The sequence below is a fragment of the Tamandua tetradactyla genome, chromosome 22 (genome assembly GCF_023851605.1).
Source record: "Tamandua tetradactyla isolate mTamTet1 chromosome 22, mTamTet1.pri, whole genome shotgun sequence".
Classification (NCBI taxonomy): Eukaryota; Metazoa; Chordata; class Mammalia; order Pilosa; family Myrmecophagidae; genus Tamandua; species Tamandua tetradactyla.
Window position 1 is genome coordinate 25565247 of NC_135348.1, and position 12728 is coordinate 25577974.

The following is a 12728-nucleotide window of genomic DNA, read 5'->3' on the forward strand; positions in this document are numbered from 1 at the left end:
CGTCATATAATTATGTGTAATGCAGTATAATTGAGAAAGCTTAAAGATAAAAGTTTTGAGGCTATTTGTGTTCTGGTATAGAAAGTTGAGTTAACACAAAGGACTGGATGGTATAATCAGATTTACATAAAGTGGATTTACACCAGTATCAAGCTTTATTAATAATTTCAAGGATGCAAACATTCAGGAAGTCTCAGTGAAGTAGAGAGGTCTGAGGAACTCTGCATGTATCCCCAGCTCCTTTCTGCTCTTATCCAACATGCCATCTCTGGTGCAGAATAATAGATGGAATTTCATGCAGCAAATGAGTGTATAAATCATCTGCAATTTATACCACAGCTATGTGACATTTTACAGAAAGCCAAGCCTCTTAAATGCATTGATTCCAAATTTCTTTAAGCAATCCTTAACCAAAGACACCCAGCTAAGAGCATTCCATAGGTAAAATCCACCTACTGGAAAAATATCAGTAGTCTCTTTACCAAGAGTTCCAGTTTTCAACATATTTGTAATGCGATGAAACCAGGTCACCTGCCCCGTAAAGGAGAGCAAATGATTGCAGACCCATTACTTTAACTCCGTCCACCCTGGAAGTCTATCAAGATAGAACATTTCAATTATTTAGATTACTAATTGAGTTCAAGTCTTTTGAAATCAGTTTTGAGTTCAATGATTTCAACTCTTTTCTAAAGACCATGTACTCACGGTAAAGTGAGTATCATTCTTTAATATGTACATTTGAACGATCCATAGTTTGACTATTTGGGCTTGTAATTATTTCAACAGCTTAAAAAAATGCAATGATACCTCTAGAATTTGAGACAAATAATATACTCATCCTATATAGTTATAAAGCATCATTATGAATTCAATTCTGTTTATCAGTTCTTAATATCTCACATCAGGTACTACCCTTCATTTTTACTTTCAAAATTTCTACATCTTCATGTTACAGATGTGTCTCTCATAAGAACATATACATACATTTAGTTAGTTATGACTATATGGTTATTTAGTCAGATCATCTTTGTCTTTTAATTGGAAAATGCTGTCCAATTTGCATTGAATGTGATCATTAACACTATTAGATTTATAAATCTTATTTAGTGCTTCCTGTTGTCCAGATTTTTGTTTCATTTCCCTTCTCATTTATTTGTCTTCCTTTGGAATGAACAAGATTTTTGCTTTTGTTTAATTCATTTATTTTTTCCCTCTGGTATGTATCCAGTCCTTTGGAGGTTATTCTAGATTTTAAAAATATATATGCATATGTAGCAAAGCCTAAAATTTGAAGAAATTAGAACACATTAATTCCAATTACCTCTTTAGATTCACATACTATTGTCCTCTCATATATTAGTTCAAGTTAGATATTTAATTCAAGAGATAAGACATTATTGTTCTAAACATTTAGTATTTGTTCAGCTATAGTTCTTGACATTCATATCTCCCAGTCAGTTGCTCCCCATTTCTTCTTACATTAAGGACTTCCATTCTTTTTCTGAACTTAATCTTTTATAATTTCCTTTAGTGAAGCAATGATAGACTCTTTTGATTTGTTTGAAAATGTCTTCATTTTGTCCTCACTCTTAAAAAGATGATCTCATTGGGCATACAACTCTAGATTTTTAAATATTTTCTTTCAACATACTGGAAATCTCCTGCTATCCTAGGGCTTCCATTGTTGATGTCGGAACATGATCAGTTTGTCGAATTCCTGGTGGAGGGTGGGGGTAGTAAGATACAACTCACACTTGAGTAAGTGTTCTGGAGTATTAGAACATTTGAATCTGGTGATTAAAGAATGGGATGTTTGAAATCAAGATTTCTGCTTTTGTACCAATTCTGATAAGATCTAGGGCATAACTCTAGGAATGGATGGGTGCAAAAGAATGGATAGATAGATTCCAATTTTAATGTTCAAAAAGATCTATGTTTACCTGAGTAGTGAATGAAATATAGGCTTATAGAACCCTAAGGGTTTGAAAAACATTTTATTTCTATACATTGAAGAGACCTGGCTCACCATGTTCAGTATTATTTATAATTCTTACATCCACTTCAGTATCAAGTTCCATTTTTAAATAGCTTTATTGGTAAACTGAAGCCAAATAATCATATAATCTCGCCTGGTGATTGACCTAATATTTTATTGCCCATTATCTTTGGTATATAAGTATAACAATGGCATTCATTGCCTAACAGCAATGGAAATAAAATCCTGCCCTGAAACATATAGCTTGGAAGTGTAATGGGAGTACTGGCTTTATGAATAACTATTAAGAATTAAAGTTTATCTTAACATTTGGCCCTACCTTCTTTTCCTAAATTGTTTGAAACCTGGGTTGCATGACCTATTACTTTTCCCCAAATCACTGCTTACCCACCACATTACAGTTTCTTTAGGGTCTCCCTGCCTTGCTCTTGATAATATGGGGTTTCAGGAAAGTATGTTATTGACTCATTGGCGTCAAAGTATGGACACAATTTGAATTTTAATAGATCTTAAGTCAAAGGAATGAGCCTTTCTGACATCTTAGAAAGAAATCATTTTCAGTAGTAGCATCTTTTGAAACCTCTGAAATAACATCATATATGTCGTAAAATACCATATAAGTAAGTAAAATTGACTAAAGAAAAGAGGAAGAAATTGAGGAATGCATTTGCTCAAAGTGTGGATTGTATGTATTTACATATATTTTCATCCATAGTTATAGATACATTGGCTCCTTATAATAACATTAGAAGAGAAAGGAATTAATAGGTAGTAAATTAGAGAACTAATTACCACCTTTATGAATTAGAGTTTGATGAATCTTTTTTAATTTAATAAATCTGTCTGTTGCAGAAACTACTGAAAAAATAAGGATGTACAAAAATCAGTTCTTAGAAGCTTAAGTACACTGAAAGATTATAATTTAGAGAAAACAAAGTTTTGATCAAATAACTGAAGTGGTACCATGGTTAATGATTTTGCTAATTGGTCTTCATCAGATGTGAATTGTCTTATAATTTAACTGTTATCCTTGTACTTTCCTTCCTTCCCAGTGTTAAAGAACCCAGTGTGTAAACTATATAGGTTTCCTACATCTGATAATAAGTGGATGCGAATCCGGGAGCAGATGTCAGAAAGCATACTTTCTTTTCATATTCCTAAGGAATTGATCTCCCTTCACATAAAAGAAGACTTATGTAGGTAAGAGAAAATAATTTATGATTATCTCTCATATATATTTATTTTTCCTATAAAAGCATTTTTTCTTAAAAATGATCAAATGACATAGTATCTGAATTCCTTTGTCCAGTACAGTGGCCATGCCATGAGTGGTTATTGACCACTTGAAATGTCACTATCCCAAACTGCGATGTGTGTAAGTGTAAGATGCACACCAAATTTTGAGTTCTTAATTTAAAAAAAAAGACTGATTTCTTATGGAAATGCTAATATTTTAAATATGTTTGGGTTAAATAAAATGCAGTATTAAAGTTAATTTCATCTTGTAAAAGTCTTTTAAAATACGGCTCCTGAAAGTTTTAAGATATACATTTGACTTGCGTTTATGGCTCACATATTTTTATTAGACAGCTTGGAATCTAGACAATAACCTGAGCTTTGACTTTGCTAATAATTCTCAGTGTCTACCTCATCTGCTTATGGTTATCATTTTTATAAAAAATTCCCATTTGACTCTTCTTCAGAGTATTCACCTATAACAAGGTTTTCAGATATTTGTTGGTGTAACAACTCTATAAGATGATTAATACAGTATGCTATGCTAATGGGCTAATGGGCATAGTGTTGTACACACAATTAGATCAATTGCTATAATAAAACAGGAGGGTTTCTGAGTGTCTTTGTTGTTAAGAATATTCTCTGAGCCAAGACTAATCAATTTGTTTCTCTGCCTTATAAATCTCTAGTGACTTTAAAAATGCTATATACTGTATTATACTAAATAATATCTCAAAATCTATCACAATTTTTAAATAGTTAACATTTTGTAATAGTGAAAATATATAGCAGAACATGAAAAGAGCCAAAATTTGGACTTCTGCCTTATGTTCACATTAGTACTAACAGTTACTTAATAGTATTTGGTAGACTCTGAGAACCCCAGGGATGCCATATTGATCTAAGCCAGAGAAAACATCATGGACAGGGCGGGCAGCCCTGGCAGGTATTGACAGAATGGGTTAGGATAGGAATGACTGCACAAATACTATAAATCCAAGTTAGGAAAAAAAGAACAAAAAGGAAAGAGGACCTGAATTTTCAGAAAGTCAGATAGGACAGTTGGAGGAAGAAGTTAAACACTATTTGTGGAGGATTCAAGAGTAGCCAGCATATAACATAAGCAAAGAAGCAAACACATGGAAAGGGGTTGGTGGGCAGTTATGCTGGAGGCAAAGGAACGGACCCTCCGATCGTAAAGCTCCCTTGTGAGGAACAGGACTAGGGACTGTTGTCAGTGTACTTTGGTAATTGTTCCGAAAAGAAAATCCCATTTCAGTCCTCTAAACTCAATAAAAGCCTCATAGATTTTGAAAATTGCTGGGGACTACGAGGAACAGCTCGTTCTGTATACCTCTTCCTTTCTCTAGCATCTTTTCTGTACAAATCTCCCATCATTAGAATGCATTCAAAAAGTGCAACAGTAAGCCTTAAAATTCTATAAAGAAAGGGAGAAAAAAAATCATTCTGAAAACTCAAACAGGAAATTTAAGAAATTTGTAGGAGAATTGACTAGCAGTCTCAGTAGTATAAGAAGAGATAGTTAATCTGAAAGAGAATCAGAAACTCATAAGGAAAGAACCCATCTAAGGGTAAAAGGCCAAGATGAAAAGGCTAATGGGTGAAATAATGGAATTTTAAAATGCAGCAGCCAAATTAAATCTACAGAGCCAGCAGAAAAGAACAGATTTGGCGCAGAGAAATCTTATCACTAATGCGGAACACAGACACGAGAAGCTCTTGCTGTGTGCTAAACAAAGGTGAAAAAAAGATCAAAATGATGAGGAAGATGTTAGATGTATAGGGCAGAGAACTTCAAACTGCTAAATAATTTTAAGTGTTCTTACAAAAGCTTGAAGAAAATGTATATAGTGAAAAGATAGCTGAAGAGTCTGTGGTTCTGTATTTCCTTTTTTCACACTAAATTCAGGCTGGCCTTTCACTTCTCTGTAGGACAAATGGGAGAAGCTGTTTTTGAAAGGAAAAGGCTGTGACCTCAGATTATTATATAAAGGAGAAGTTATTACTTTTTTATGAATTGAAGGCAATGGAAATGACATTCTTAAATATGAAGAAGCTCAGAACATGACATCCAACAATTTTTCTTGAAAAACCTACTGGTGTCATCCAACTGAGAAAATACTTAAGAATGTAAGAATTGGGAAGTCCTACAAAAGGACTTGAAATGTTTTTCTTGATTGGATAAAAACTCCAGCCTGCCACAATGATTGATTCTAAGGTTCTTTTTTTCAGCTGCTCTAACACTACTTTTACTCAAACCCCAGAGAGCGTTTTCCTAACACTGATTTCTCCCCACCCCCACACTCCAATTAAGATTGACTCTCTTACCTTGTTTGATGAAAATGACTGGTACCATAATGTTGTTATCTCTTGGTACTTGCAAAGTACTTTATTAACATGCCTGGAAATCCATCATAAGAGATATAAAGCAAAAAGCTTGTTTTTTTTTTTTCTTGGAAAAAAAAAGTTGAAGCAAGATTAAATTAGGGTCATTTACATTGCTAGGGAACCTAAATTATTATTTTTCTGAATCTCCAAAATAAATATTATCAAAATGGTATCATTAAATTGTAGTTAGTAAACAATAATAAGCCAATCAGTAGCAGATAAAAGCAGTCACTACGTCCGTGTTGTTACCTTATTCCTCATAGGATCTGCGGATATACATATTTTAAAAACAGACAGACAATAAACACAGTATGAATTTAGCCATACCCTATAGTAGGTGACAGCAAACTTTATCATAGGGGTAACATAATAAATATTTTAGGCTTTGCGGACCATGCAGCCATAGAGACTCTGTCCCTAATACTTAGCTCTGATGCTGTAGCACAAAAGCAGTTACAGACAATATATAAATGAATAAGTGTGGCTATGTTTCAACAAAGCTAGTCACAAAAACAGATGATGGCTTTCCCTTTCCTTCTAATCACTAAGACACTGAATTTGCAAACATGGACAGTCCTTGACTTTTTTGAAAATTGTACGCCTTCTTTCATGATAATTGACTCTTTCAATCACCTTTTTCACTCCACATTTGAGCTTTTATGTATATGCTAGTGATCGAACACTGTCAACAGTTCTGATTTGATGTGTTGCCGTGTCTTTATGGGAGTATCTTAGCAACAGTCCAACTGAATGGAAAATAGACAATTAAAAAAATGTTATGGTTGGTATCAATCTCATAAACTCAGTGACAGAGATTTCCTATAGGTGTGACTGTGGAAGGAAAGTAACAGTGTTAAAGAGTAGAATAAGGACATATTGGGTATAAATAGTCAAAACTGTACCTTAAAGACAAGGCATTATTAGTGGTTTTGTATATGAATTGCATATATATATCCTTGTCTGAAGCTGTCATCTAAACAAACTTCCTATTAGTCTCTTAGTCTCAGTCTGTGCGACATTTAGACTCAGTGTGCAGAAGTGCACAATATGTACAATTTGAGTTGTACATGCACAAAATCTTAGGTTTAAAACCTTTGTGGGCTCTTTCCCCTTGAGCCAAGTATTAGCATATTCTGAGTTCAAGTTCAGATACACGACAGTTTTTGAATTAGTAGTCAAGGGCTTTCACAACACTGCACTTTGAATTTTATGTTTTGGTTTAGGTCCAACAAAATCCTAATCTTAGCCATCACTCAAGCTATGCTTACTGTTGTAAAGAAGTGTTCAATTTGTGCTTAGTAATTTTCTGATTCTTTGCTCCTGGCACTACATTTTAAAAATGTATAAAATAGGTATTGAATTTTCCCATAGATGTAATACATGCTCACTGTGGAAAATAGTAAAAAAAAAAACAGCAAAATATTAAAAAGATTAAAATCACTGTAAATCCACCACCACAAATAACCATTGCTAGTACATGTCAGTATACTTCCTTCTAGTCTTTTTTATGAGTCAATCAAAATTAGGATGATGTATTTTTTACTGATTGTTAGTCTACATTTGTATTTAATGCTATACAGTTAGAATCACAGGTGTATTCTCAATACAACACAGATGTGCAAGGAAAATGTGTACTCATTTTATACGTCTACTCAGGTCTTTACAAGCTTCATTGTGGTAGGCAAATTTTTGGTCCAGTGTAGTTCTCTCCCTAGGATCACACCCATGAATGTGTTATATTGCATGGCTAAAAGGACTTTGCAAATGTAATTAAGGTTACTAATCAGTTGACCCAATGTAATCAGGTGAGCCCTTAAAAAAAAAAAGTATAGCTTTCTCCTGCCTGAGACAGAAAAGGAAGCCAGAGGGATGTGACAGAAGGGGAAAGGGAAGGCAGAGAAATTCAAGGTACAAGAAGAATTCAGTGAGCTGACTTTGAAGATGGAGGGGTCTGCAAGCGAAAGAAAGCATGCAGCCTCTACAAACTGAAAATGCTCTCTGTCAACAGGCAGCAAGGGTTTGGGTATTGTGGTCCTAAAATCACATGGACGTGAATTTTTTCTGACAACCAGAATGAACCTGGAGGCAGATTCTCCTCCAGAGTCTCCATGGAAGAGCCCAGGCTAGTTGAAATACCTTGATTTTGGGCTTTGTGAGACACCGAGGCATTCTCAGCCATGCTAGTCATACTTCTGACTTACAGAGCTGGGAGATGGCCAATGGGTGCTGTTCAAAGCCACCTAGTTTGTAATGATTTGTTGCACAGCATTAGAAAACTAATATGCTAACCTTTACAAGTTGTAGAGAATACTTGGACTTGCCAGTTTAGAGTATCTTGGTTTCTTCTAGTTGAAAGTTTGCTTTCAATTTAAACATTAAAGTCTCTTCAGAATTTAGCTCCCCCTCCAGGCTGGTTCAAAAATTTTGGTTGACTCTGTCATTTGAAGAACATTGCCAGCTATTTAAAATTTAACTCTTCCTCCTTCCCTACCCCAAGAAAATATGTAGGTAAATGAAAGGGAGTTTACTGTGTCCTTATGGCAGCAGGAACAAAGAGATTATTGATTCTCTGAATTATTCACTAAATACTTTCTGGTTTATCCTAGGTAATGACTAGATGGTTGAGATACAGAGGGCTCCATCTGGCCTACTGGGTGAGGTCTTAGCATCTGCTAGTGATGTCCCCTTGTATCTGTCTTGAGGTACATACCCTTGACAGTGTCTTGATCCTGTCCTTATGCCTCTACCAGACAACTGATATTTTCAGCACTTCCACAAATCCTTGATGGGACGTATGGGGTCTTTTTATATTTCTTGTACATCACACATCGGCCATGGGGAAGGGAGGGCTATTTCTCTATCTGCTATCTTTCTATGCCCAGTTCAGCAACACAGCTTAGCTACCATGTTGAGTAGGGACCATTCTCAAATCAGTTCATGATCCTCCTAACTATGTGTCTATAATCTGTATTGCTTTATTGAAAAATATACCATACCCACACACCTTTTTTAAACTTCATTTTTCCCTATAGAACTTCATAAATACTTTCCTTAAGTATGAATTTTAATGATTGCATTATATTCTGCCATGGAACTACTCACTAAGGAACATATGAATTATTGCTTACTTGTTAATGTAAATATATTTGTATGTTATATGATATAAATACTTAGTATAATATAAATAATATATTAAAATACATATTTACTTACATCTGCAGTATTCTTTTTAAATACTGAAAAGTGAAATTGGTGAAACAAACTGCAGGTTTATTTTAAGACCTTTATTTGGTACTTCTGATTTGCCTCCAAAAAGTTTGGATCAGTTTGCACTTCCATTAATTACAAAGGCAAAACTTAAGTTTTGGATTTCTTTGGTCACCTGCATGGTTGAACATTTATATGTTTATTAAAAATAGCCTCATGTATACATATAAATGTCTGCATAAAAAGAGATTCGTGTTTTCCTTTTGATTGACAAGATCTATCAATATCTTCAGTAAATGACCCTTGTTATGTCATACATATTTTGAAAATATCATTCCTAATTTGTTATTATAAATTTTATTAGTTATTTTAATATAAGAATGAATTATTTTCAAATGTAGTAGCTTACATATATTTTGTGATTTTTTTCATTAAATTTTTAATGTTCATCTTTACTATGAGATCAGTTCAAAATTAATATGAAATTTACTTAATAGCGTGTTGTAAAATCAGATTCTAAATTATTCATATTTCTGAAAATGTAGCTGATTTCTTCAATATCTTTTAAAAAATATGCCATTTCTTTCTCACCTGCTTTTGATACTTGCCAAGTTTCCATGCCTTCCCTCCATCATCACCAAAGTAACTAAGAAAATTAAACAGCAATAAGAATTACAACAAAAATTACTTGTAAAAGAACTGAGATTTAGGGGGTCTTGTGGGAAAGATGGCAGAGTAGGGAGCTCTAGGACTCAGCCTTTCCCCTCCAAATCTATTAAACAAGCAGAAACTGCCTAAAACAACTACTGTAAAACTCCAAATGCTAGAACACTGTCCACCATCCAGGGAAGCGTGGGAGGAGAAGGCTGATAAATTATGGTAAAGAACTGTAAATTTCTCTCTCCCCATGTGCTGGCTACTGGCACCCATCCCAGCTCTTACAGCAGGCTGCCACAGGGTCTAGTCCTTGGCTAGCTGCTGCTGACAGAAAGGGAAATAAAAGTTCTCTTCCCCAAGAACAGGGAAGTACAAACTTAACAAAAGACATGAATGGGGGTGGGCACAACTTTTGATTAGTGAATTTGTATCCCTGGTCCTAGCCCCGAGGCATCTATTGTGTCAAGCCCTGGACGAAGGTGGCAGCAGCCATTGCTTCAGTCCTCCCTGGTCAGGGCTGGAGGTGGTGGAGATTTAAGCACGCAGCATGCAGTGGGGTGCAGGAGACAGCTGAAAGGCTGCATTTGCTGGGCAGGCGGGGAAAGCTCAGGCTTAGGGAGCCATCAGAGATTTTGGTGTCTTCCTGGCCCCATCCACAGGTCACTTGTGACCCAGTCTAAGCCCCCTGCATGGGTCCCTGGCCCTGTTTTGGCTGGGGAAAGTCTTCTCCAGGGTGACACTCTCCCAGAACTCGCCCTCCAGGCAAAAGAGCTTGAGGCAATAAAAGAAGTGTGAAAACCTCTAGAGGTGGAGAGTCTGGAACAAAGCCCTGTTCATTTCAGATACCAGAGAGTGAGGTTTCTCCTCGGTAAATAGGGAAACACCAAAACACTTACAAATAATAGCCAAAGACAAGACTGAGACCCAGAAAGATAGGGGAAAAGTGCATTTGCTTTGGGCAGACTTTCCTGATAGCAGGGATAAAGTTCCCGAAAATCTCTGACATCACCAGATGGTTATAAAACCGGGAGACAGATGCCCTAGGGACTAAATCATGGAGTTAACATTTTAAAATATTAAAATGTACAGTATGCAACAAAAGAGTACAAGACTAATAAAGAAACAGGAAATGATGGGTCATCAAAAGGAAGAGGATACAAATACAGAATATACCAATGAACAGGACAAGAATGTGGACAGAATGAACGAAGCCTGTAAAAAAAAATCTGAAACATGATGAAGGAGATGAAGGAACGTAACTTCATGAATGAGCAAGTTGAGAGTCTAAGTAAAGAAGTAGCAATTTTTAAAAGGAATCCAACAGAATTACTGGTGGTGAAGGCCACAATAACTGAAATGAAAAATGTCAAGGAGGGAGTCAAGAGCCTAATGGAGCTGGCAAGAGAGAAATAATGAACTTGAAGACAAGACGCTTGAAATGAGTCAGGCTGAGGAGCAGAAAGGAAAAAGAAATATTTAAAGTGAAAATAGCCTAAGACACCTGTGGGACACCTTCAAGCACACGAATATGCATGTTATGGGAATCCCAGAAGGAGAAGAAAAAGAGAAGGAGGCAGAAATACTAGTCAGAGAAATAATGAGAGAGAAATGTCCCAAACTTAACAAAATACATGAATATGCACATCCAAGAAGCTCAAAGAACACCATACAGGATAACAAAGAAAGATACACCCCATTGTATACTGATTGCATTATCAAGTACAAAAGACAAGGAGAGTGTTTTGAAAGGTTTAAGAGAAAAGCAGCATATTACATACAAGAGAATCCCAGTAAGATTGATTGTCAATTTCTCATCAAGAACCATGAATGCCAGAAGGTAGTGAATTGGCATACCTAAAGTACTGAAAGAAAACAACTGCCAGCCGAGGAAATCCGGCAAGACTCATTTTGAAAAATGAGGGAGACATTAAAACATTCTCAGGTAAACAAAAGCTGAGAGAGTACATCACTACTAGTCCTGCCACAAAAGCTATGCTAAAGGGAGTTCTTCAGACTGAAATGAAATGACTCTACACAGTGGTTTGAAGCAGCATAAAGAAATAAAGACTGGCGGTAAAGATAACCATTTGGGTAAATGTAAATGGCAGGACTATTTTATTATATTGTTTGGTATGTAACTAGACATCTTCCTTTCTACACATGTTAAAATGCAAATAGGTAAGAAGTGATGATAATCTAGGTTTTTGGACATACAATATACAAAGATATAAGCGATAACAAGTACAAAAAATGGTGGGGGTCAGAGTGGTATGGGAAAAGATATGTGCATGCTCCTGAAGTTAAGCTGGTTTCAAACCAAGCATATTTGTTATATATTTAAGATGTTAAATTTTAACCCTACAGTAACCAAAAGGAAGACAGACAAAAGTACATCCAGATAGAAATGAGAAGGCATTCAGTATGGTACAACTAGAAAGACTGGTATTATTAGTAATGGCTTTAAATGTAAATGAACTAAACTCTCCAGTGTAAATGTAGAGATTGACAGAATGGATAAAAAATCATGACCTAACTATATGCAATCAGCAAGAGATTCAACTTCAATTCAAAGATACAAATAAGTTGACATTGAAAGGTTGGAAAAACTCTGCCATGCATGTGGTAACCAAAAGGAAGCTGGGGTAGTTATCTTAATATCAGATAAAATAGACTTTAGGTAAAAAATACTTAAGAGGGACAAAGATGGTCATTATATACTAATAAATGCACAATTCAAGAGGAAGATACAAGAATTATAAATGCCCACTGTTATTCAAGATTACACTGGAAGTTCTTGCCAGCACAATTAGGCAAGAAAAAGAAACAATAAACATCCAAATTAGAAAAGAAGAAGTAAATGTTTCCTATTTGCAGACGATATGATCCTCTCTACAAAAATCCAGAAAATTAGGCAACAGAGCTCCTAGAGCTCATGAATAAATTCAGCAAAGTACCAGGGAACATCATCAACACCCCAAAATCAGTAGTGTTTCTATGCACAAGCACTAAACAATTGGAAAAAGAAATCAAGAAGAAAATTCTATTCAAAATAATAATTTAAAAAGTAAAATTTCTAGGCATAAAGCTAACCAAGGATGTAAAGAACTTGTACACAGAAAACTACAAAACATTCCTAAAGGAAATTAAAGAAGACCTAGATAAATGTAAGGATATCTTGGATTGGAAGACTAAATATCATTAAGACATCAATACTATCCAAAGC

The 12728-nt window shown here is 35.2% G+C and overlaps 1 protein-coding gene across 14 annotated transcripts in view; it reads left to right on the plus strand.

Moving 5' to 3' along the window:
* Positions 1–12728, plus strand: part of INPP4B (inositol polyphosphate-4-phosphatase type II B) — a 934219-nt gene that overhangs the window by 719380 nt on the left and 202111 nt on the right. For all 14 annotated transcript variants that reach the window (XM_077139955.1, XM_077139941.1, XM_077139945.1 and 11 more), the window contains one exon: positions 3049–3196. In XM_077139955.1, the coding sequence (XP_076996070.1) occupies positions 3049–3196 (148 nt within the window). The remainder of the gene's footprint in view (positions 1–3048; positions 3197–12728) is intronic.